Source organism: Heteronotia binoei, chromosome 1 (genome assembly GCF_032191835.1).
Source record: "Heteronotia binoei isolate CCM8104 ecotype False Entrance Well chromosome 1, APGP_CSIRO_Hbin_v1, whole genome shotgun sequence".
NCBI lineage: Eukaryota > Metazoa > Chordata > Lepidosauria > Squamata > Gekkonidae > Heteronotia > Heteronotia binoei.
Window position 1 is genome coordinate 92130455 of NC_083223.1, and position 27470 is coordinate 92157924.

A 27470-nucleotide genomic window follows, 5' to 3' on the forward strand; every position below is an offset into this window, starting at 1 on the left:
AGCCAAATGACCTTTCCCACTGTGAAAGAGACCTAGAAGGTCAGACTTGGTTAAAAGCAAGGCAGACTGACTAAAGGTTCAGAGTTTTGAAGTGTGAACTTAAATTTAATAAACATTACAGCAATAGATTGGAAAGGAGTTTTGATCGATTAGGGAGGGAGAGCAAGTAAAAATCTGAAAACTCAAGCATTTAATGGAGAATCAGCCACAGGAATCTGGAGTACCTTTGTTCATGTGCAATTCACACCAAATAATTTCATTGTCATAATAAAACAAACTGAATAGATAAAGGCAATTCTTACTCTTGCATTAGAGATGAATTCTGTCATAGACCAGAGAACGCTATAGTTTTAAAAATGTTTAGAATACAGTGTAAATAATCCCTGTGAAAATGAACTTGGCAGAATGAATTTTTTACCAGAACCCCCAGCAAATTCCTGGAAAACTATACAGTACACTGTAATAGTATTAATTCTTCCCATACAGTTAAATTTTTTTCAGAGGGAAAAGGCCAGTCAAAGACTTTCAACCACTGTTGTGTTAGGTAATGGTTTAAATTTGATATATCTCCTATTGGCTTTTAAGGACTTGATAAATGCTATATATAATTATTACAGTCATTATAATTAATTAGTTCAAAGTTCTGCAGTGATTTTTGTGTCCAGGGTACAGCCCTGCTACTGTACTATAACAAAGCATAGGCAAGACTCAGCATCTTTGATACTATGAATGATGAGCATCTCGTTGGAAGTTTCTTGGTAAGTGTCAACACAAAAATCTATGGCAATTAAAGATAGCATTGTATTGGTTGATAAGGACAAAGAGCATGAGATCTAGAGCTTTCCCACAGACTCTTGACATGAGAAAACGTGTTTAGACTTGCACTGGACATTACCTGTCAATTTCCCTAGCACAAGGAGACTTCCATAGTTGCAAGATGCTCTTGAATCAGTAGAATGCCTCTTGTGCTGGAATACATCAAGAATTTTCATATTGTTTTGTATCCTGTCATTCCATTTCATTATGGAATGACAGGATCCAAAACAATATGAAAATTCTTGATCCCCTTTCATTTCTGTGTTTAAGTAAAAGCCTAGACTGTTCACTGATGTAGTGTGTCCAACATGGGCATAAGGCCATACTATCAATGAAGCTCTGAGAACTTTTGCCTATACTTTATTTCAAACAACTTAAGTCTTATTATAGGTTGACAAATTACAAGGCTTCAGAAAAAACCTATGAGTTCATGATTTTTTTTTTTAAAAAAGCTTAACTTAATACAGTTCCATTAGGACTTCCGCCCACATTTTTAAGACTGTTTTAACACAGTTTATACAAGCTTTCAACAGTAATAAAGCAGTACTAGTAGATTTGTTTAGCTGCTCCTAAAAGGAAATGATTGGTCAACTTTTGGTTTTAGGCTTTGAATTGAGTGCTAAACTTGTAAAGAAAGAGAATAGAGCATAGGCCTCATGCAGTTACATAACCAATATTAACCTATTGGGCATTCTTACAGTGCCATATATCTATTTCAAAGTTATTCATATGTAGGATGGCAACTCCCTGTACTCTAAGCAAGCATTTTATCTACAAAACATCTAGTTTCAAAATATCACCCTGACACAAACCACATTCATTTCAATTTTATTCTGAGAGAATGCTCCTTTGCAGTGTTGAGCTATGTAGCTATAGCTACATCATTTAGCAAAAAATATCTGTGATTCAAAACAATATGGGATTGGGAGTATGAATACTAAAATCAGCGTTGAATAGAACTGGCATTATTGGAAAGGAAAACTGGCATGTTTAGAAAGAGAAATCAAAGCCTGGAAGAGCAGCAAGAGGGGGAAAATGAACTGGAAGACTATTTAAATTATGGGATAAGTGGACTATCCTGTTTCCTATCCACATAGACCTACAGGGCTGCTGTGAGGATAAAGGGGAGGGGGAGGGCACGTGTGCTACCCTGAAGTCCTTTTGAGGAAGAAAAATCAAATAGCATATTTACCACATTTATATTTTGGGCTCTAATTTCTGAGGTAGCATATAAATGTCCAATCATATAGTTCTCATGAAAACCAATAGAATAGAATAAGAGTAGCATTAATGAACCTTAAAGGAAGAAGCTATAAGCACCAACAATATTTTCACCATTATCAACAAGCAACAGAAGTAAATACAGTGAAGTCAGTTTTTTAAAAAAACCAATCACCACAACCACCACAATAAGCATCAATAATGGAAGAGCAAAAGTTAATAAAATAAAATAAATATTTTGCCTATGTTATGGCACAGATGTCAACTATTCAACCTATAGCTGACAATTCAGTTTCAAATGCAGTTTTTCACATGTAGGGGCAGGCTGCAGTTTAAGAAAAACCATCCTAAAGTCCTGTTGGGGCCCATGAAATTAATTTAACCATTTTTTTAGATTTTGACTCCACATTTCTGAAAATACAATATTTCTGAATATCAAATATAATGATCGAGGGAAAAAGTAATTGATTTTATCAGACTAACTGTGCAATCCTACTCAGTTACCCAATCTAAGCCCACTGAATGGTATTGACTACAGTACATTTTACAAAATGGCACAGATTTCAACCAGCTCAAAATCTGGACAATTGGCTTGACGATTATAAATGATACTGTGGTATAAATGAGCAAATTTTGCCAGTATGTTAGACACGAAATTAAAAAAAGGAAAAAAAAATTCTCAAGTAAAAAACCTCTCAAGAATTAATTACCTTGAATTAGGCATTGGTTCTCCAAAAATGCAGCAACCTCCCACCGATATATGATATATGATATGTTAAAGGGATGTTTTGCATTTCATTGTAGCAAAAGAGTGGAAAATGAAAAAAAATAATGTGGCATATTTTGTTACAAGGATCACGATGCGTACATTAGAAGGCACCTGTAACCTCTACATTTCTACTCTCCTTATGTTACTATCTGCCACTTGGAAAAAACATCTAGCTATTAAGACACGATCTGCCAAGAATGATATTAGAAGCTAACTGAAGTAAGAGAGCTACTTTTGCTCTGATTCAAACTTGTAACAACTTCTACTAAAAACAACAAAGCAAAATAGAGATTTTCAGTACCAGATGTCTGGGAAGATCCCATTTGGATTTGAGCTACTTAAATTTGCAATCATGTATTTATACATCTAACAGAGCTTCTGTTTCCCCTAGAATCTGAAAATTAACTAGCTTTGTAGCATCTTCCTTGATCTGCCACCCGTGCCCTGAGGATTAGCGACTCCACCTGAGCTTGTTTTACAAGCATAAGAGAAAAAATTAATCTCTGCTGGCAGCGATCCCACTGGGATACTGATGAATAATGATATTCCTCTCTTGCTGCCCTCTCAGTCCACTAGAAAAGCCACTCTAACCCAGCAACGTGGAAAATGCTGAAACCATTCCAGCTGTGGATTAGCAGGCAGTCAAGCATCCATCTGCTCTGTGTGAATCAAACATGCATTCTTGCTAACATGGCATTCATTGCAAACATCTTTTAAATGTACACTTAGAATCTTTCAATAAAGAATTAAAGAACCAAAGCTATTTTCCATACCAGAATATGATGTACAATACTTTTTCCTTTGGTCTATGATGGCTATCAGACAGAGATCAGGAAGCAAGAGTGCTGCTTTTCCAAGTCATGGGCAGAACAGCATGTGGAGTGCTTGCATCCTGGGCATCACATCAACCACCAGAAATGCAGATGGCAACAGAGGAGTAATTAAGTCAGTGACATCTAAAACATCTCAGATTGTATTGGATTTAATGGGTGATCCTAAGCAAACTTGTTGGAAATAATTTGTCATAACCCAACAGGGCTAAATTTCAAATACACGTTTTTAAAGGCTGCATTTCTGTTTTTGATTGAGAGGAAGTAGACATCAAAATCTGAGATTTATCAGAAAATATCCAAAGGCATATTTCAGGGTTTGGTCTCTGTTAATACTTGTAATGTCTCAGTAGCCTAATTGTTTTTTCAAACTATTGAGACATCTTTCCTCAACCCAAACTGAAAAGAATTTCTTTTTATTATTTTTAAGCACTTGAAATACTCTTAAGGATCAGTGCAGCAATTAGAAGAAATGGGTCTCTCCCCTAAAGGCTTACAACATAATATACATGGTAAGGAAGAAAGTGGAAAGAAATTAGGTACTACTGACCAGGTGGTCTGTCCATCTTTTGGCTCAACAAATTGAGAAAGATCACAATCCAAAACATAATCGCTTCTGAGGATACACTTTGCAAGCAGAAAGTTTGATTTATACATGTTACTAATTGTCTAATAAATATTTTTCTAATTTATTGACATAATCCCTAAATTGACAAATGTACACAAGTGATTTGGGAAGACTTATTAAGTTAATATATTTTATATTCAGAAGGAATACATTTTATACAATGAAACAATTTGAGTTTGCTCAGTTCCAACAGAGTGATTTGCAAAATGGTTTTTATAATGTTAAACAGCTTTTAAAAATTATGTTAAGTGTAATTTATGGTGCTTTTCTCAGGAGAGGTATACATAAAAAGATCTTGGGTAGTTGACCTTTCTCCACCTAAGAAGTTGGAGCACCACTGCAGTCAGAACAGGAGATTACTGAACCAAACAGAGCAGTGGCGTTACTTGGTCTAACAAAGCTTCACATACATGAGGAAAGATATCTGATGTGATAGATCTTAACATGATATTATTCTTGTGCTCCAGTAATTCTTCATATTCTCTGGAAGTGGCTGCAGTTCAATTATAGCATTAAATACCTACTTATCACTTCAGAGAATGTAGTGACATAGATTTTGTGAAAATCCAATGAAGGGCAGTAGGGTGGGGCGAAAAACAGCCAATGGTTTTCAGTGGAAACCAAGAGGGGAATAAGCTGAGCCAGGAGATTCCTTGAACAGCATTTTTCAGGTATGTTGCAGACCATTTGTCAGCAGCAGGTTTGCATGGTGATGTGAAAGTCTTGTGTATTACTGATTTTCATCAGTTAGAATATAAGGCTCTTGGTTCAACAGGAGTTATTTTTACATCTTTCTGCCCTACCTCAATGGGAAAGTCCTGACTCCCATCTTTAATTTTAAAATGGTTTAATCCCCTACCCCCAATTATTTTCCAACCAGAATAACAAAGCAGCTTGCCTTTTCAAAGAAATGAAAAATACTGATGGTGACATGGTATGCATGCTGATACCAGTGATTTCCATTCTGATAAAAATAAATGTGTTTTTTTCATCAATTTCAATGGGATCACTCTACCACAATTCAATCAGAATTTGGATCACTTGGACTGGCAGTCATATATAAGGCCAAGCTATGAAGAGAAAGAGAGAGTCAGAGGACATCACTAGCAATCCCAGTGATGGATAGTAAACTATTTGTCAAACAACAACATTAGGTATATGAACATAAGAGAAGCCATGTTGGATCAGGCCAATGGCCCATCCAGTCCAGCACTCTGTGTCACACAGTGGCCGAAAAAATTATACACACACACACACACACACATATATACACACACTGTGGCTAATAGCCACAGATGGACCTCTGCTCCATATTTTTATCTAATCCCCTCTTGAAGCTGGCTATGCTTGTAGCCGCCACCACCTCCTGCGGCAGTGAATTCCACATGTTAATCACCCTTTGGGTGAAGAAGTACTTCCTTTTATCCGTTTTAACCTGACTGCTCAGCAATTTCATTGAATGTCCACGAGTTCTTGTAGTGTGAGAAAGGGAGAAAAGTACTTATTTCTCTTTCTTCATCCCATGCATTATCTTGTAAACCTCTATCATGTCACCCCGCAGTCGACGTTTCTCCAAGCTAAAGAGCCCCAAGCGTTTTAACCTTTCTTCATAGGGAAAGTGTTCCAACCCTTTAATCATTCTAGTTGCCCTTTTCTGGACTTTTTCCAATGCTATAATATCCTTTTCGAGGTGCGGTGACCAGAATTGCACACAGTATTCCAAATGAGACCACACCATCGATTTATACAGGGGCATTATGATACTGGCTGATTTGTTTTCAATTGCCTTCCTAATAATTCCCAGCATGGCGTTGGCCTTTTTTATTGCAATATGGAAAAGTAGAAGTCTCTTAATAATATATAAAGATACATCTCCATCCCTCATATTCATGATTTCTTTTTCCTGATCCAAGAGGGTTTCTATGGCAAGTAAAAATAGGGATAAATTCAGCTTCTCTCAGGATAATGCTTCTCCCAAAATAATGCTATAAACTAAAACAAAAACATACACCTGGCTATCCAGGCATCTAAGATTTTGACACTGACCTTTAGAAGAGCATAAATGGTTTCAAAACTGTGTAAGGCTTGGGTCTGAAAAAACTGAAGCTGAAATTCCTAGAGTTTTTAGATTATTTCGCAAGCCATAAGGACCTAAATTGCAACTGATGCCCAGTAAGGCAGCAGAACTCATGTGTGCATACACATGCTTACAGCTGGGTAGTCCAGTTGACTAGGTGGTGGCAAGACTAGAGTAACACTATCCTATAAAAGTAATACAATCACGGCTTATTTCCATTTTTCTTCAGTATGAGAAAGGTAGACCTAGTCATTTTATAGTTAAGTGAAGCATGAAAAGCAATCCAAAACAGTAATATCCATTCTAGACTCCCATTTCTAGAAACTATGGAACAGATGGTCTAAATTTTTTGCTGCACTATGGATTTACTTTTAAATTTATTTAAGAATTCTTTCCCTATCTTTTTAAATGAACAGGTTTTAAGAGAAGGGGGATTATACCATTGCAACACAAATAAAAAAGCAAACCACTGTTTTTACCATAGATAGAAAAGGACATACAAGAGTACTGTTTCTCAAATGTCAGACCATGGTGCTTTTGAACTTTGTTCTCCTCCCTCCTCCCTTCCACTTTGCACTGTGTGAAAAATATGATATGCCACATTCAGTCAGCAATGAGTGGTGGGCATTGTCATCTTGATTTACCTACTGATTGTGCTAAACTGGGAAGGCTGAGAGCACCAGGTGTTTTTGGTTTAAAGAGCTTTAGAACTTAAAGAAAACTCCAAATAATGATGGAATTACTTGTGTCTGGGGAGACACTGAGAATAAAGGTCTCAGGAACATGGAATGCTCACAATGAAAAATAGACTATGCTATAATATTCCAGAAATTAACACTATGCAGTTTCTCCCCAAAATTCAAAATAAATTTATTTCTGCAGCCATAATGTTTCAAACGCCAATCAGTTAAATTCTAGATTATCACAATACTAGAAGTCAACTGGAAAGGTTTTACCAGTGCTATCCTTTCTGTGGTTGCTGTGCCTTGAAGAATGGCTTGTAGTCTCACCAGCAAGTAATGCATGGCAAAAGGGACAACCGCAGTTCCTGAATGCTAATGTTAAATACTAAGGTTAAATAAGCTCTGCAATGATACAGGTAGGTCTGAAGAGGCCTGAGGGCCTTTTAGATTACATTTTAGAACAAAGTGTGGCCAGTTGCTACTGAGACCATATTGGATCCTACACTGGCGATAGTGGATCCCACACATTTTGCAAGGGCAACGGTCTTCAGAATACCAAAGTTGCTCACAAAATAATTTCAAATATTATATCATGTGGCAAGTCTTCAGGCACTTTCTTATGTACTTTTCTATGCACTGTTCTCCTGACACCAGGATGTAAAGGTCTGCCAAGTGGCATTGTACACTCTATTAGTAGACACTTGTCTAGAGGCCAGCATGGTATCTGCTATCCCTTTTTGATACCCCAACTCAGTCAGTTGCCTCCGTTCAACTTCCACGCTGTGAGTCTTAGCATCTCTAGCTGTGGACACAGCGCCTCTCCCTGTCACAGGAGATCCTTCCTTAGCGGAAGTATCCAGGGTATCCATCAATTCCTGGAACCAGACCCTTCTGGGCCAAAAGGGTGCTATTACTATTGCCTCCTCCCCCAGGTCCTGTACCCTAAGCAAGAACCTTTGCAACAACTGCACTGGGGGAAAGGCATAAAGAAGAGTCCTGGGCCACTCTGCATGCAACACATCTGTGCCCGTGGCCTTTTGAGTTTTTGTTCTTGACAGGAAGTTTGGAACTTGATGGTTTAGTTCTGTCATGAACAAGTCCACCTTTGGAGACCCGAACCTCTGGCAAACTTGACGGAAGACCATCTTGTTCAGCAACCACTCCACTGGATCCAGGGTTTGACAGCTGAGCCAGTCCGCTAAAACGCTGTTCTTCCCTGCAACGTGTGTCGCCTTCAGGGACAGAAGATTTGTCTCCACCCAGTCCATCAGAAGAGTTGCCTCTCGCTGCAGGAGTTTCGATCGTGTCCCCCCTTGCTTGTTCATGAAGGCTTTTGCCATCATATTGTCCGTTTGGACAAGAACATGTTGACCTTTCACTATGTTCGGAAGGTGGAACAGAACTAGTCTGATTGCCCTCGGTTCCAGGACATTTATGCTGTTGGAGGTCTCCTGATCGGACCAGCATCCTTGAGCCATCTTTCCTTTCCCATGTGCCCCCCAGCCAAACAAGCTGACATCTGTCGTCACGACTGTTCGAATTGGTTCTCGCAGAGTCTGTCCGGTTTGAAGCTGCCGTGGTGACAACCACCATTGCAAGGCCTCTTTCACCCGTTTTGGCACATCTACCTGGAGTGTCTTCCTCTGAGCGATGGCTGTTTGGAAGGGATGTAGGAAGGACTGGATGGGTCATGTATGGGAACGTGCCCATTGCACGAGGTCCTGGCATGAGACTAAGAGTCCCACCAATTTCGCTAGAGTCATCACTTGCGTAGTTTTGGCATGTAGCACTGAATGAATCAATTGTGTCAGTTTTGCTTGTCCTACCTGGGTGAGGAAGACTCTGTCTTCCCTGGTATCGATCTGTACCCCCAGATGAAGGATGGATTGAGCCATGGTGAGGGAACTCTTCTCCCGATTTATGACAAACCCGTGGGATGATAGAACATCCATTGTCTTCTCCAGGGCTGCCTTCGTCTGCGCAAAAGATGGTGCCTTGACTAGGATGTAGTTCAGTATGGAAACAATGATACTCCCCTGAGACGCAAGGCTGCCACTAGAGTCACCAGTATCTTTGTGAAGACTCTAGGTGAGGACTTTAGGCCGAATGGCAATGCCTTGTATTAGTAGTGGCTGCCGTCATAAGAGAATCTCAGAAAATGGTGGTGCTCCTTCCGAATTGGTTTGTGTAAATAGGCCTCAGATAGATCTACCGATGCCAGAAAGTCCCCTTTCTGTAGGGCTAGGAAGATCGAGCGCAAGGTTTCCATCCGAAACGTCTTCGTCTCCACCTTTCTGTTGAGCCATTTCAGGTCTAAGATTGCTCTCACATCCCCATTCTTTTTTGGGACGATGAAAAAGATCGAGTAGACACCCTGGGACCTCTCCTTCGGCACCGGTTGTTTAGCCCCTATATCTTCTTATACTTGTCCTCCACCAGGTAACGCTCTAGGCCTTGGCTGAAAAGTAGATTGCCTTTAAAAGGGACTGCTGCTACTTTGGCTCTTGTGGACAGGTTTGCGTCCCAGTTTCACAGCCAAATGTTCCGTTGGGCCATCACACTCGAGGCTATGGCTCTCACAGATTATTGAATAGTGTCCAGAGTAGCATCCGCTGCAAAGGCACCAGACAATGCAATCTTCTTTAGCTCATTTTTAACCTCCTTGGCCAAGTCTTGGCTAATTCTGAAGCCCATGAATAAATGGCTCTGACAGCCAAGAAGCTGACACTGACTCCTGCAAATAGGTGGCCGAAGCTTCAAAATCCCTTCGTAGGGCTTGTTCAATTCTTTTATCCGTAGGGTCCTTTGGTGTGCCATCGCTATCCAGTGGCAGAATGCAAGAGGAGGCGAGGCTGTTAACTGGGTCGTCCACTCTGGGCCGCTTGAGTCGTTTCATGGCATCTGGAATGAGAGTGTAAAACTTGGAAAAAACTTTGGCTTGGCTGGGTATTCCCATTCTGCCTTCATTATGGAGAAAAACCCTGCTGGCAGTGGTACCAGCTGTAGTTTGGATCTGGCCTTCGGAATAGTTTTCTCTGACCTCAGTGGGAAATCTGTTTTTCTCTTTAAGTTTAGGGTCATAATTCAGTTGCAAGGCTCTGATAATTTTTGGGAAGAGCCGTGAATAAATGTCAGGGGGAAACAGTCTATTCTGAGATGATTGAATTATCTCCACCTCTTCCTCAGAAAACTCCCCTTTATCCTTCGAGGAAGATAATTCTGAGTCCTCAGAGGCTTCCCCCAGCTCAGAAGCTTGAAAACTTTCCACGTCTACCTGTTCCGTCAGGAAGGAGGAGGAGTTCGTCGCAGTCCTGTCTGCCCTGTGCGCACTGCCAGGTCTGGACAGAGGCTCTGGATGCCTGCGGGGCCGCCACCGCGTGTGCTGCCATCTCCGCCCCAGTCACCTGCAGTCTCGCTGCTTGTTTTCGCATTCTTCGCTCCCTGCTGTTTAGTTTATCCGCGGCTCAGCTGTGCCGTCGGGTAACGGATTGGAGCCAGTGCGCCTTCGCCTCCGCACTCAGGGAGGCATGGGGAAACTGCTTCCACATTCCTGGGTCTCCTGGCTTCTGTCGGACTCCAGGAAGCTGCGAGTGTCGAGGGAAGGGGAGAGAGTAAGCTGCTCCGTCCCGTTCCTTGCCGCTTCTGTTGTGGTCTCTCTCTCTTTTTTTTTTTTGTGAAGTTGAGCTGAAGCTCAGCTGGCACGTCCTGTTCTGGAGGCAGGGCCAAGCAAAACTGAAAGTTAAGGGGAATGGCACCCCCTCCTGAAAGGAACTTATTTGCTGGCCCTGCCTATGGGCCAGCAAACATTCCCATAGGTTCCCATAGGTCAGGACTGACCCACTACTGGGACCACTGGAGAATGAACTAAAGTGTATTTGTTTGCAAACCTTTAAAAAAGTGTTTCCCATTAAACCATTTAAATAAAAGGATGGGGAAAAACCCATGAGTTTTATGCAACCTTTGGTCAAATGGATCCTGTTTATTTTGATAGGATAGCCAACAGCAAGAAGATTAAAAGAATATTGCATATTCACTCAGGGAGCAGAGCCAAAAATTCTGCTTTGGATTATTATGTACACAGACCATGTTCAAGCCAGTTCTGCCAGAAGGAAGACTTATACCATCCCCTTCATTTCCCCTCTGAAATTACTCCTGAGCCAAATAGTCTGTTTTTCCAGGAGAATCTAAAGTGCTGTTTGAGGATTCTCCACGAGGGCAGCTTCCGTATGGAAAAGACTGAGAAACACATGGATGGTGTATACATGTTCCCCTGGACTGTGGAAAGAAACTCAAAGAGAGAGGGGAAAACCAAGCTGCTGCCAAACAGAAAATTTATAGAACTGAATAAAGACACAAAATGTTTCAAATGTTTTCTTCGTAAGACACAGTTCTATAGTTTCCCTCATTTTAATAAAGTGCTTTCTCACAGACTATCTCAAAAGAATACTCTTGTCTAAAATGCACCTGAAATTTTTCTTCAATTTAATAAAATATCTATTTATTACCACCACCACCACCACCACCTATATTTCCTCTTTTTTTGCTAGTTGTGATGCTGCAATTTTCCTTTGTTGCTCTCTCAGGACTGTAGCTTTAAGGGGTCATCAGACATGATGGTAACAGCACTCTGTGTTTAATACAGCACTGTTCCAGGAACACAGAATGGACTGGGGTCCAGGAGAACATGCTTGAGGAATGCAGAATCCTCCTGGCCACAGTTTACTTCCATCTCTTTTCCCACCTTTCATAGTGACTGGTGGCATCAGCTAAGCTCTGAGACCAGATGTGTGCCTGGTTGGGAGAAAATCATTTGGAAGGAACAGCAGCCTGGAAGCCTCAAGTGGGAGAGCTGTGTTCTATTCACCCCTGTGCCCCTTTCGCAGTTGAACACAGAGCTGCATACCCTTTCCCTATGTGACAGGGTGTGATATGTGCTTAACACTTACTGCAAGCATCACATCTCCTTTAAACTAAACTGAAGTGGAAAGACTCCCTTCTATATATACTTTTGCCATCCCAATGACTAGTTACTTGAAAACCTAACAATCAAAATAAATTTCCTAAAATCAGATGATGGGATATAACTGCTAATACACTAACGTTCAGAGATTGCAGCAGTACCAGTTAATCTCATGTGCACAAATGTTCCTCCCATGCGAGGAGCTATTCTGAAAACCTTTATGAGACTGAGGTTTACCATGACTGCTGTTCTTCCTGATGTTCTGTTTACGCAACAAGTTGTTTTGTGCCAGCAATACCCCACAATATCAGCTGTTCTCTCCCAAGGAGCTTGCCAAAACTGGTCTGCAAGTTCTAACAATTCAAGAACATTTTTCCTTCATTTGTAGCAATCTTTTCAAAACTGCTGCAGTACAGTGTACGTTCTGAACAGTTTTGAAGGAAAAGCTGGTGCTAGTTATCTGTTTTATAAAGCAGCAAAGGAAAGGGGAACCCCCAACAAGGTCCATAGCTGCACTGGGGCCTGGCTTCCTTAATGGGCTGAATCACACAATACAAAGTCCCCGTGGCTGCCAAAAGGGCTTTGTCTCACATGTGTGTCAGGAGATCCATGCCTCCTAATCACTCTCATGCCACTTTTGCCTGATGAAATAGCTCCAGGTGCTGCTATTTGCTCTGCTGAAAAACATACACTAACAATGGATACACTTAACTTACCAAATGGAGCAAACAATAGCTCCATGGAATCATTTTGTGAAAACAGAATAGGGGAGAAGAATTCCTTCGTCATTACTGAGGCAACTGGAATTCAGCCCATGCTTGCCTGAAGGGCATGAAACTCTAGGGTATGTGTGTGATACAAAGTCCTTGCAGAGGCCAAAGACTTAGCATCATGTGAATTGGTCCATGCCAGAATTCCTCTCTGAATCTCCAGCTCTCATTTAAAAAAAAAAAAAGTATCACAAGCTATTTTAGTTACAGAAGGATAATGGAAAATGTTCAAGAGATATGTCACTCAACTGCTTTGCAAATGGATGAGGAAGGGGCAGCAGGACGTAAATTTTCAAAATAGTTTTTATCCCAAATCAGTTAACCCCCTTTATTGACTAGATTTATTCTTGTATTCATTTCCTTTCTTCCCTTGCTAGGTGACTTTCTTTCCCTCCACCAAATGTCAGTGATCTGTTTTTAACAATTCATTGTAAGGTATCTTAGTACGTTCCCTGTGTGAAGTGATATGTATCTCTCAGAGCATGTAGAATGACCTTTAATTGACAGAGATGAACCTCTGTCAAGCCCCAATCCTCACTTCCCTCAGGATAAAGGTCCAAAGAGAGCAGAATTTTTATGGTAAAAAAACAGTAGTGCTGGCATTTATTTGATGATCCATGGATCATTCAGCTGCAGTCCACTGAACTGTTTAAAATTTTGCTTCTGGGAGTCCACTGACTCCCAGGAACAGAATAAGAATCAAAATGGAGGTCTGCAGTGGAAGGAAGGAACCAGTGGTTTGTGGTTTGATTCATGTCACTGCATATACAACTGAGAGGGAAAGATTGAAAGTTCAGTAGAAAAGTTAATGAAAGGAGCTGGCAGAGTAAATCTTTCCCCTTCTTCAAGCAGCTGCTTGCTCTGAAAAACCTCTTGGAGGATCAGGAGAGACTTGCATAGAAAACACACCACAGTACAGTGTGCTGCAGCAGCAAAAGGGAATCAAGTAAAATCATCTCTATCTTTGAAAGTGCATGAATTTTTGTATGACTCCTAATGCCTTAACTATGGTATTACATCTTTACCAGGCTGCTAATAGATACTGTTACATTGCTAATAATTTTTATTCTGCCAAGAAAAGTTCAAAAGATTATTAAGAAATGTGCAGCTGTTTCCTTTGTCATAAATCTCTAGGATAGTGTTTCTCAAACTGTAGTCTATGGACATCCGATGGTCCTTGAGGGTAGGTCTGTGTGCCCATTGGATGGACAGAGGTCTTGCATCTACCAGGCTGAAGGGAACACTGAAGGGCTGAAGTTTTCTCAGTTTTCCAGGAATATGGACAAAGATTTCCAATATCAGGAAAAAGAGACAGAACAGACCTCTCCCTCTTTTGGAGGGCAAGAGGCCATAGATCTGCTACCAGATATTATCACCCAGTTCACAATACTACCTGCAAAATATACTGATTGGTTGGTAGGATCAAAAGTCCACCCCTAAGAATTGTCGAAGTGACCCCCATGGAGCCACATCCATCACAGTTATTTCTGGCAGAAAACTGAACTTGTTTTTGCTCTGTTATCCAATCAATTTCAGTACAGAGAAATGTCACTATGAATTCACAATAGCAGCCAGTTGTGTTTTCAATTGAATATAAGACATTTTGGTTGTGAGTGATACTAGTCTTCTGTTTTCAACAGACACTATAGGTGTGATCAGATATGCTATTTGATCTGATGTCATTGTTGTTCCCTTCTGAATTTAAAATTCACAATCAGACAGCATTATCCATATCCCATTCCACAGTCATTGGTCTCCTGTTCTCACACCTGTCTGATTCGTGGTTGATGCTGGCAAAAGCCTGGGGTTATGGATTTCTCTGGTTTCACTGTGAATTTCCAGATGTCTGAACTCTCCATTGCAATGTCAAGCCATTTCGGAAGTATGAACTTTCTCCTCCTGTTTCTGCCATTTCTTGGGCTGGGATGGTGGTGGAAATAGTCCCTATTTAGGCTCCCATATCAGGAGTGATTTCTGGCAGAGAAATACAGTTGAATAGGAACCAATGATCACAGTATTTCACAGAGGGATTGCAGAGCTGTCAAAAAGGAGCTGGAGCTTTGGACTGACTGACTGACTGCTCCTTGGTTACCATGCAGCAATAATTTGAATGGTCAACCATGGGATGAGTGTGCTGAGCAGTGGGTTAAGGGTGGATGTTTCTCCAGTACAAAAAAATAAGGATCAAATTAGAGATGCAACCAAACCATGCTAAGTCTGTCGTCTGACCGCACCCTATAAAAACTTTTTTTCCTCAGGGCTCTTCTCAACAGTTGTCAGCTGTCCTCTAGCTATACGTTATTTCCCGACAGGAACCTCTTGATGTCTCTGGCAGATTGGGATTTATGAGAACTTGGGTCAGGACCTCTGAGCTGTGGCTCTATTGAACCAGTTAGTTTCTGAAACCTGTTAGTTATGTACAGAAAATCCAAATATTGTACTTGAGTTTGTTTTTTAAAGGGTAGTTGACATGGCTTTCATTATAATATTTTGAGGATATCAAAGAACAGAGGACTCCATGGTGATGCAGAGCTGGCCATGACAAAAGTAGCTGTCTAATGCATGGAGAACATCAACGGAAGAGGAGAGAGATTGGAAAGGTCTGTGAAAAACTGCTAACATTTGAGAATCACTGCAAGGAAATAAGTAGTGAATGAGAAAAAAAATATCCTTCATAATATTTCAGCTCTTCCACAGATGTAGAAAAGGCCCTATGCACTCCCTTTTGTGGGTAAAAAGATTGATTATCTGGTAGAGAAGAAATTATGAAATGACAGTTTAGAAGACTATACAGCAGTGATTCTCAAAATGCTTTTCCATAGAGGAGGAGAAGCAGCAGCAGCAGCATAAAGTTCCAGGGAGGGGAATCTGCACCTACTGCAGGTAAGTAAGAATGGCTGTGTTGACCATGGAAGCTGCAGACGTAGCTTCAGGATACACCACCTGCTCCTAGTGTCATCTCCTCTCCCTGGCTTTTATAGGATGGAGCTGGAGATGTCCTTTTCAAGTTCTCTTTCAGTGTCACCTCTTGATTAGTGACACTGCCTTAAGCATACAGTGGTGGGCTGCATATATACAGTTGTGTGCAGAGATTCGGCATGTTTACATGTCAAAGAAATGGCTGCTGATGAGGTGGGGACATAAAAGGTAGAATAATTTTATATAGCATCAAAAGTTCAAAATATCTATGAACACTAGTATAGGATAATCAAATTAATAACTGTTCCTTAAAATTCGGCACAACTAATATATAAAGGTTTACATCAATTTTTGCTATTATTTATAAATCTGTACTTCTCAGATAATTAGCAGATTTATATGCAGCATCAGAGTGGGCATTAACATCAAACAGATAAAATGAAGGTCCTGGATCCAACTCAAAGTATTTTCCTAAGCTCTACCACAGTGGTGTCAAACATGCAGCCCGGAACCAGAGGACTTTGATCAGGCCCCAAAGCAACTGGCTGTCATCTGCTTCCTTCTCCCTCTCTCTTGCTTCCTTCTGCATACAGCTTGCTCTGCTAGGCTTGCTCAATCGCACAGGAGCTCCAGAGCAAAGCCTCCTCCCTTGGGGAGGAACGGGGGGGGGGGAGGCAGAGCTTGCTCTGCCAGGCTCTCTCAATTGCACAGCAGAGCTACTGAGCCAAGCCTCTCTTCCTTCTATTGGCTGAGGCTCTTCCCCCTCCTCACCCCCTGGGGAAGAAAGGAAAGAGCCAGAGCTTCCTTTGCCCAGTTCCCTGAATCCCATGGGAGAACTACAGAGAAAGCACCTTTAAGACCAATAAGTGCTAATGTTTTAAACATTTTAAGGTTTTTTTTTTAAAAAGCCTTTAATTGCATTTGTCTGTGTCATTTATAAAGTTTATGTCTCTGCTACCTAATCTTAAATAGGTACACACATGGTGAAGTCTGACATAACCCGGCCTGCCCCAATACGGCCCAGTCCGACAAGGTCTCATTTATGTCAGATTCGGCCCTCATAACAAATAAGTTTTGACAACCCTGCTCTACCATTTTCCCAATGATTTTAGGAATTTTAAGTTATTCACATTAAATTAGAAAATATTCAGCGATTATTTTTTACTTTTTATTTAGTGATATGTATCCAGTCACCATGAGGCAGGAGGAAAGACAGGGTATAAACATTTTAATGAATAAGTCTCTATAAAGATGACAGTATATTGTTTTGCTTTTCTTGTGACTGAGTACCATACAAATCAGAATATGAACAGCCTTCATTTTACCTCTTTTCCTTAACCAGGAACCATAGCTAACATTTGCTGTGAGGCAAATAGCTGCATCCATTTGGGGAGGGCTTGGGAGGAAAATTGGACTCAGATGGTCCCACTTTTGGGGGCAATTGCAGAATATCTCTAATAGAGGCAGAGATCTTCATTTATCTGAGTGAGCTCTCCTGTCACAATACACAGATTTGCTGGCTCTGGGCTGTTTGTCTGCTGTTAACAGGACAATGCTTTGCAATAAATTTCAGTTTTGAAAGGTCATAAAATAAAAAGACCAGCAGCCACAACTCCAAGCTAAAAACAGTTGCACACTTTAAAAAAGTAAATACAAGAATGCTGCATACCTATTCCAGCAACGTTCTGCAGTGTTGACAAGCCTTTTTTTCCCTTTGGCCTACAGTTTTCAGTGCCAGCATCATTAAGAGATTCTTCAAATTACTTCTAAAATATCCATCTCCCCAAGGATTTTCACTTGCATCTAATTAGACTACTTACCCCATGTCATGTAATTCCCTGTTGCCAAAACTGTTAAATGCTTCAATAAGTAAGTGAGAAGGGCATCAATGGAGCAAGACAGATGCAATGCCATTGGTTAACAATAGAGGTGTGAAATGAGTCACTTAATTATCAAGCTCATTAATGCATGGTGTTTAAAGAAAAAAAAATCTTGGGGTGAGAATTCTGTTAATATGCCTAGTTCCTTCAACAGAGCATGGGACTGAGCAGAGCAGAAAACTTTCAATTTACACCTTTAATAAGGAAAACTGGGCTAATAGTTTAAGTAATAATTATAAAAATCAACATCTGCAAAAAAATAATTTTAGGCTGAAAGAAAGGTCATTAGCACAATCCTGTTACATTTATAACCTCCAGATACACTGATGTTTTAAATTCTGTGTAATGCATCTGGGCATGGTAGATACATAATTGACAAGGAAAGGGGGGGGGGAGGCCTGCATGAAGCACCACAAACCTAACATGCAACTAACCTGGCATATATTTGGCTATAGACCTAAGTGCCGAAATATGCCACTTTTTTAATATAATCCATTGTGTTGACCTTTAAACAATGTATTAGGCAGCAGTTTTGAAACCTGCAAGGTTTGGAACCTTGACATCCCTCAGTTTTCCAGAAACTTGAGGAAAGGCAACACAGTGACTAGTTACATGTACATGCTACTTTATCATGAAGACTGCTAGGCAGATTTACTGGGGCAATTACAAAATGTTTATCAAACATATTTTATTTTCTCAACGCTTTCTCTTAGGCTGCATATTTTTTTTCTATTATGGCCACAGATTAAACAATACATTCGAACAACTGATTTAATTATCCACAACTTTTGTCCAGTCTTGGAAGTGGCTGCCCTGGACCTAGTCTCAACCAAATCCTCTAGCACAAATAGAGGGGTCAAAGGCAGGGAGAGATGTATCTTTCCCATATAGTATCTAAGAGTTCTCTGCTATGCATACAGAACCCAGAAGGAGATGAGAGGCTCATAATACTTTGTGCGAGTATACAAATATGATTGCTAAGAAGTCTCCCCAAAAGAAACCATGTGACAGCATTTGTGGCGCTTTGGATTTAAATTACATAAAGGTTTTAAGCAATTTAACCAATTCAAGTGTTGCTGATGTATGATGAGAATGTTACTAAGCATTAATATCCTTGCTGTTTAATGAAGATAATGTATTACTTACAGAATATCTCTGCACATGATATTTTACAGGATGGTGGGCCCTAACACCAACAGAACAGAATTACATAACTGCAAGGGGGTAAAAAGCTAATTCAATTAAATGCTTCCTCAAAGACAGAGTTATCTGCTTATCAGCTCGTCAAAAAGCAAACCACATAATCTAGTAAGTGTTCTTCAGACAATCAGTGCAAGAGATCAAATCCATACACCGAAGGGAGGGGAGTAGGGAAAGAAAGAAGACAGATAAACAGTTGGTTTGAAGTATTGTTGAATATCTGAGAGCCAGTTTGGTGTAGTGATTAAGTGCATGGACTCTTATCTGGGAGAACCAGGTTTGATTCCCCACTCCTCCACTTGCAGCTTCTGGAATGGCCTTGGGTCAACCATAGCTCTTTTAGGAGTTGTCCTTGAAAGGGCAGCTGCTGTAAGAGCTCTCTCAGCCCCACCTAACTCAGAGGGGGAAGGGGGGGGGAAGGTGAAGGAGATTGTGACCGCTCTGAGATTCTGAGATTAAGAGTATAGGATGGGTATAAATTCAATATCATCATCATCATCTTCTCAACGACATGTTTCCAAAGAATTGAATAAGATCTGCATACCCAGTTTTACATAGGCAGCTTCTCACGCCACATGCTAAACTTATTTTAAAACCAAAGGGCTTTCAAAAGTGGCTTGTGTTACAGGACGGGATTCTGATCTTTGTAGGAAAAAGTCAGAAATTCATCTGGGCATACCCAAACTAACTCCTTGGATCCCAGCCAATGTGCTTCAATCCTCTGTTATAACAGAAAGTTATACTTCATCTGCCACAGCAGCTACCACGTGGATGCCAGTCAATACATTAAGCTGGTGTAAGCATAGTTTGGAATTAGAGCCATGAAAGAATCTTCCACTCTTATTGCACAATTTTCAGAATACCTGTAACATTTTTAAAAATGAAGTCTCTTTCAAGACTATTCCTGAGAGAAAATAATAACTTTCAACTACTGTACATTTCTGTAATCAGTGCTTTCATTGGCATTGATATCACCTTGTAAAGGAATCAGCCATCTAGTTCAGGATCCATTTGCAGAAGTCCCCCAAATTAAAACTGATTGCAATCTTTGATACCTGTTTCTCTGCAAATTCTATTATATGTTAGGAAGTTATCACTACATTTACATTATAAATTAACATACAGGTGTTTATCAGTGCTCCAAAGTATTCTCAGTCTGATAAGATCTTGTAGCAGGAGCTCCTTTGCATAATAGGACTGGAGCTTACAGTAGGCCCTGTACTAAGAGCCTTGTAAGCTCTTGGAGGATTGGCTACATCAGGGGTGTGTGGTCTAATATGCAAAAGAGTTCTTGCTACAAAAAAGCCCTGATTTTTTTGCCTAACATATTTTTTTGCCTAACATATTCGTTAGGCAAATTTAAAGATCCTAAGGATACTGGAGCTGATACCCATCTTAAGACAATGAAAGCCTCATTTCTTCATAGTACTAGAAACTACGAAACAACACTTCGGATCAATCTTTAAATAAATAAACAAAAATACAACTTACTGTAAGAACTGAGAGAAGCTCTTCTACACTGCATTCAGGTTTTAAATGGCCTTTGAACATTCTAACTGTTGGATGCTTCAAATAGTAATATGAAGCAATGCGGCCTAGGGTGAGAGGTTCAGTGCTGTGGCCATCCTATCAAAATTGGAAAAAATGCAGTTATTTTAAATAAATGAAATTCAACATAGTTAATACTCTGCTGCAGTTAACCACATTTTATACAATATTCTAATGGTGGTGTGATTAAAAAGTATTAATTCTGTTTCAAATATCAATGCAACTGTTTCAAAAGTCAAAGTAACTGAAAAAACCAATAGTTGTAAAAGATGGTACCATTCACATATTTTCATACAAGAAACTTCAGTACAAAGGGTAATCCTTCATAAAGATTATCTAGTTCTTCTTTCTTGACTTTTAATGAAGTGTAAAATAACCATACCTCTCCAATTTTAATGCAGTAAGAGTATTCCAGTTCGATGAGTGACTTCTCAACAAGGTTTGAAAGGAATCTGTTAATGTTGTCATGGCTCACATCATCTAAGTTATAGTAACTGCATAAATAAATAAAAATGCAACAGAAGAACTTTAAAAATACTGCTGATATGTAAATAAGGACATCATGATGACTTGTACAGCAGAAGCAATCATAGTGCACACCATGATTCCCATAAGAATTAAATATGTTTTAGCTGGCCACCACAAATGAAACTCTTCCCTGATAACATTTAAAAACTGTTGTGAGTAAATAGCTCTATAAATATTGAGATGTGATCCCCTCCCATAAAATCCATACTTCTGCATGGCTTCATAGTCATAGTTGATCCTTCCTCTTTGGTATATTTTATGGTTGTTTCTCTAGATAGATTTTTAAGAGAAGAAAAATAAAATGTCAGAAGCTGTCTAATGAATCCCCAAATTAGTTACATTTAGGGTTGCCAAATCCAATTCAAGAAATATCTGGGGACTTTGGGAGTGGAGCCAGAAGACATTGGGGGCAGAGCCAGGAGCAAGAGTGTGACAAGCATAACTGAACTCCAAGGGAGTGCTGGCCATCATATTTAAAGGGACGGCACACCTTTTTAAATGCCTTCCTTCCATAGGAAATAATGAAGGATAGGGGTGCCTTCTTTTGGGGCTCATAGAATTGGACCCCCGGTCCAATCGTTTTGAAACTTGGGGGGTATTTTGGGGAGAGGCACTAGATGCTATATTGAAAATTTGGTGCCTCTACCTCAAAAAACAGCCCCCCCCGAGCTCCCGATACCTCAAGATCAATTCCCCATTATACCCTATGAGAATCAATCTCCACATAGGGAATAATAAAGTGCCCAGCAGACATTTCCTTCCCTCTCCCCCGCCCCCCTTTCTGGCGACTCTGAAGCGAGAGATTGGCATCTCAACTCACGAGTTGCAGCCAACTTCTTCCAAGTAACACAGACACACCATCCCAAGAGGAAGCCTTTCCAATTGGAGACTGAAGCCTCCGGAGGTGGAAAGTCACATGGTGGCTTTGGGGGTGGAGCTTCCCCCCGCTGGCCAGCTGACTGGATGCGGGAAGGAGTGGAGAAAGCAGAAGAACCCCCGCTGGGACCTGGGGATTGGCAAGCCTAGTTACATTCGCTCTTGCTTGCTATATTAGTCATTCCCTAGCCTTAGAGTATATGTGTTATTTTGATTATTCTTGAACAGATATTATAACCATGAAAGCTGTTGTAAAGTATCATATGAGAATTCAGTTCAATTTTAATAAGCCTGAAAAAAAATACTCTGTTTACCTTAAAGACAACATTACTTTCCCACATGTGCTGTTTGGACAAAGAGGGGCCACCTTAAATTTGCATACATGTTACAGTTACATACAGTAGTGAAAAATTATGTATAACTATTAGGGGAATCATATTACATTCAGGGGCCATTTTTTCAAGCAAATATGGTATTTTTACTAAATATGTTACTGAACAGGATGGAAAATTTTATTAATTTGTGAATCAGACATTTACTAAAGATTATATACATCTTACCTATACATAGTAACATATTGTTAGTATAAATTTACTGCATATCTAGTTGTGTTAACATAAAATGCTCATTAAAAAAGAATTACAGTAAAAGGTTTGTTATCCAGCACTCATGGGAAGGGGTGGGGATGCTGGTTAATCAAATGTGTCCTGTCCTACCCGTCTAGAAGACTCCCAGGAGCACTCCAGCAGAGCGGGCTCTTGACAACTTGAGTGGAGTACTTGTGTGCCCAAAAGTCACAGGAGATTGAGGGGGATAAGCTTGTCCTCTGGGTGATACCAGTTAACTGAATGTTCTGGATAATCAAATGCTGAACAAAGCTTTTACTGCAATATAATGCAAGCATCTATGTGCATTACCACTGAAGCTATATTTCATTTCACTGTTCTACATACATACTTTCTCATCCATGATTTGTGGTTTCATTTATTTTTATAAAAAAATCCATAGTTTGTACAATTGTATCTTATATCCTCTAACAAATTTGAAGTAGTGTGCCAAAAAAACTGACATGGTAACAATCAAGATGGGGATAAGGGAACACAACTAAAATAGAATTATTTAGGGATTGCACCATTTTGCTAAAAGAAACAAAATGGAAAGGAAGGCAGCTATAATTGTGCAAATTTAAAATAAATTAGAAAATAAACATAATTCAGTGATGAGTTGATAGCCAAAGAGGGGGTCAGATTTAGACTAGAAGAACTGCAGGGAGTTTTTATTTCTTTGGTATGAAAGAACACTGGAAGTATATGTAATTAATGTCAGATTACTGAAATATATATTTCCACCTATCCTTTTGAGTAAGGAGAATGAGGCTGTTACTTCATATGTTATATATGTATTTTCATGAGCTAATTGCCATGTAACACAGCCACATATCATTCAAAGGGAAGCTAGCTTTAAGGAACATTAGCACAAGTTATCATTAAAACAGTATGCCAAAATTGAATAAAGATTTGACAAAGTGGTCTATATTTTTGTTTCAATAATCCTAGTAAAGGATAACATTAACTTTGATTTCAATATGAATATTGTCATGTTTTCTCTCTTTCAATAGATCTCACAACAAGTTAGCTGGATGACAGAAGTCAGGTGCCAACTAAGGTACACTTAATCATTTGGGCATGTCCAGTGGATTTTTTCTTTTCTTTTTAAAACGCAGAACCAAATGCCATATCTCAGTCTTCTTTTGAAGCTCCCATCAGTTAGAATGGGGATGGGGAATACTTTCTGCTATTTAAAAATTCAAAGTTTACTTGGACGCTTTTTAAAAGTCACATGGTTCTTTGGATCTACAGATATCTGGTTGGATCCAGCAAGAAATGACGACTTGTGCAAAGCAAACATTGAATTATATATATAGGGATGAAAGTGCCAGGTGTTGTACAAGAGGAACTGTTTCTGCTCACATATTAATGGATCCAAGCCATAGTTCATATAATTTGCCCAGATTGTACATTATACAGAACATCTATTTTGAAAAATCATTATGTTTCTTTTTAGCCACTCTAACTTAATCTTAAATTATAACTTGCACATCAAAAATATTCATTTTAAGAGTTCTAATTTTAGCTGTAGATTGATTAATGACACGTTAAAATTGTGTTCTAACCAAAATGATGAAATACTACAAATACTAATTTTTAGACTGTATGAAGAAAGTATAATTTAGGTAATAATTTATGTGAACTCTTTCCTTTTATATTAATATTATTTTGAAAAAATAGTTTAATAAGAAGGAAATTAGATTGTGATCCAGAAGGCCTTTTTGGAAAAAAAGTTGTTTGTAGAGTTTAATCATAGCCCACATATTATTACCATTATTGTTAATACCATCAACAAGAATTTAAAATATGGAATCAATATTGATACTGTGCTAGAATAGGATTTTGTTTGACATAGTCACAGTTATACCGACTGATTTAAACTAGCTTTTCAAATTTGAAAAAGAAAACTGAGTGCTTAAAAATAGCAATGGATTTCAAAATAATCACATCATTCCTAGGAAACTCAGACTAATGCAACAGTAGAAGTCTTATTTTATATACTTGTGCTTATCAGTATTTACATGAATATACATTACACATACTTATGTGTACATATTCAGCACACACACTAGTACAAATAGTATTTCAAAGTCCCAAGGATGTGATCTCAAGTATGATACTTCTATCTTACAAGCCAGAATAGGTGCCCAACTAAAAAAGATGATTTTTTAAAACTTTAAAGGCTGGTGTGTGCAAAGTGCGCAAAACCACACTATATATCAGCCACCACCTTCTGGGTAACTATATTATCTAACTATTTAATTGGAGATAAAGAATAAAAAACAGTGCAGTTTCATGGTCACTGCATTGAATCATCTAGCCATTATTTTCCCTCTGCTGCAAACAGACAACCCACTTTTTTGTCAGTACACCATTTCATTTATTTCTCAGTGAAACCCAGTTTCACAATAATTGACTTGTCAGAAGCTCTAATTTATGAGGCTGGGCTCTGTAAGCCTTCTCCTATATTGGGCTCAACCTGCACACAAGCAAGGTTGAATATTTACAATGCTGTTAACAGGTGCTGAGTTGTTTAATGATTCTAATAGCCAGAAGCGTACTGAGAAAGCCAGCGGGATCACAATTACAGGCTGTTTGAACACAACAATTACTCGTCCCTTGAGAGGTGTGAAAGTCAAAGGCAGTTTTATACTAACATCATCTAGCACATGGGGTAGACAGGCTAACTTCCATTAGTAGCCCATTGGGAAAAATGCAATAACAAACCCCTAGGCACCATAAAAATTTACAAAGTACATAAAATTTGAACAAAGACTGGAGGAACTAACTTTTCAAACTGGCTTTTAAATAATACATAGCACCCTTACTTCTCACACAACCAACTGAAAGTATCAACAATATAATAAGAAACATGAACTTATTTTTCTAATCTAAGCAAGTGTGGAATTTCATCAGCTGAGAAAAAAAGAGACGTGCAGAGACATAAAATGCAGATGAAGTTACACAGACCATTTTGGGTTTAATGTGGACGGTCGTGGCAATTGCTTCCTGTTTAGTTTATGTAAACCTCACCGAAGATCTCCCTGGGAAATTTTTCATCAGCCTTGAAATGGTGCTGCTATAACTGTCAGGTCTGTGGAGTCATTTGTTACAAACACCATGTTTTTTATGTTCAGATTATACGGTGGTAGTAATGACACAGATAATGAAACTGAGTTCCAGGGGCAGTTGAAAAATATGACAAGGAAAACTCTTGCTTGGATTCTAAAGGATTTCTCCAGAAAACCACAAAAGCTTAACTCATAAGTATTTTTTCTTTAAGACTGACTGTTCTGAAGAAAAGCTTCATTTAAAACATAAGGCAAAACAAATAGTTATCCTCAAAGGATATTTCATTTAGTCATTTTGTGACACACTGTAATTGAGGTGATTTTTCTTGATGTTAATTTTTATAACCATGGATATGAGCCTTAGGTAAAATCTGTTATTCCGAGCATATCCCTGATAGATGAAACATTGGAGAGATGATCGAATCAATGTTGTCTCTGGTTCTACTCCAACATTAGCGGATCAACATGAGTCAATGGAAAGAAAATCATACATCCCATGAGAGTCAGAACAGTTGCAAGAGAAAGGAGGTTTATGTCACTGAGGAATAAATCAACTGACCATCATTATAATTTTTGACTGGGAAGCAAAATGAACAAGATTCATTATTAAAATGGCTTGCAATCAGCACTCAGAAATGCTATACTTTGCACTGAATTATTAAACTAGTTGATATGCTAACACCTTTCCTTTAACCTCTGAGTACTTAATACTGCATTTATTTCATTCAATGGGGATGAGCTGCATTTCACTGTCAATGGATTACTTCCCCACACTTGTGAAACTGACTGTTAAAAATCAGAAGATTCTCTTTTCTGATACTGAAACCTTTATTAGGCATTTGGAGATTCTCTTTTTAAAAGAAACTGTTTGACTATTTCTACCTAAGGAAAGCTGTACCAAAGTTACCAAAATTTATGTTTAACATGGACCTCTGGAGGCCTGAGCAGAGGGCCAACAACCAGACTGGGGAAAAGCTATATTGCTAGAGGAAATAAATAGGACAAATAAAAAATGACCCACGTCCAGCAGATGGAACTTTTCCAGAGAAAGGAAATATTTTAGTTTGCCACTAACAAGTATTGTGAGTTTCATAAGCTCAATCACAGGGGGCATAAAAAGTTTAAAACTTTTGCTCTCTCTTTTCCCTCTCTATCAAGCCAAGAAAGCAGTCAGAAAGTCACTATATCTCAATCTCCCAAATACCAGCTGAAACTGTTATGATTCTGTGAAGCTGAAGAAAAAAACGGGTCTTGTTGCCAACTGTGAGACCTGCACAGTATGCTAAGCCTCTAATATGTGCTACATTCACCACCAATGTTCCCTCTAAACTCCTAATGTGAGCAGAAATTCTGTCTTGTGAGGAAGGTAACATTACAGTTGTGAGTGAGTCTACATTTGACTATCGCATAAATTACTTCTATAACCTTGTAAAGATTTCAGGTTAAATTCTTTTAAACTATATTTAAGAATAATTTAAATATTTTAAGAGAAAACAATCAAGTCAAATTTCACCCACCCCTTTCCACTATATTGGTAGACCTGTCCTCTGGAGAACAGGTCTACCCATCCCTTTCCACTGTATTGGTAGACCTGGCCTCCAGAGAACAAGTCTATCCACCCCTTTCCATTATAGTGGTAGACCTGGCCTCTGGGCTACAGGTCTATCCACCCTTTTCCACTATATTGGTACACCTGGTCTTGGACTGTCACCCTGTACTGAGCCTTAGAAAGTACTTTCCAGGGTGGGGGGAGGACTCTTACACCCTACTTTTTTTAAAAAAGTGAAATATGACAACCAGCATTACAAGTCAAGTATAACAGAGGAGGAACAATCACTGTCAGAACCCTGTTTCACCTAACAAATAGGAAGTTGCTTAAATATTATCAACTGACCCAAACTACTTATCTATTTAAATATTTATATCCCACTTTCCCTGTGACTCAAGGCATTTTACAAATCATACTGAAAAGCATAATAGCCAATGGGAACCATTATAGCCATTGTAGCATGTGGGAATCATTATAGTCAATGGGCCCTATAGGCTATAATGGAGAATCAATCTGGAGGTATCTGGGGCTCTGCAG

At 39.3% G+C, this 27470-nt stretch overlaps 1 protein-coding gene across 2 annotated transcripts in view; it reads right to left on the reverse strand.

Annotated features, from left to right (window-relative positions):
* Positions 1 to 27470, reverse strand: part of ASCC3 (activating signal cointegrator 1 complex subunit 3) — a 407532-nt gene that overhangs the window by 52010 nt on the left and 328052 nt on the right. For both annotated transcript variants that reach the window (XM_060237502.1, XM_060237501.1), the window contains exons 35-36: positions 20684 to 20795; positions 20245 to 20379 (exon numbers count right to left, since the gene is read on the reverse strand). In XM_060237502.1, coding sequence (XP_060093485.1) covers positions 20245 to 20379; positions 20684 to 20795 — 247 coding nt within the window. The remainder of the gene's footprint in view (positions 1 to 20244; positions 20380 to 20683; positions 20796 to 27470) is intronic.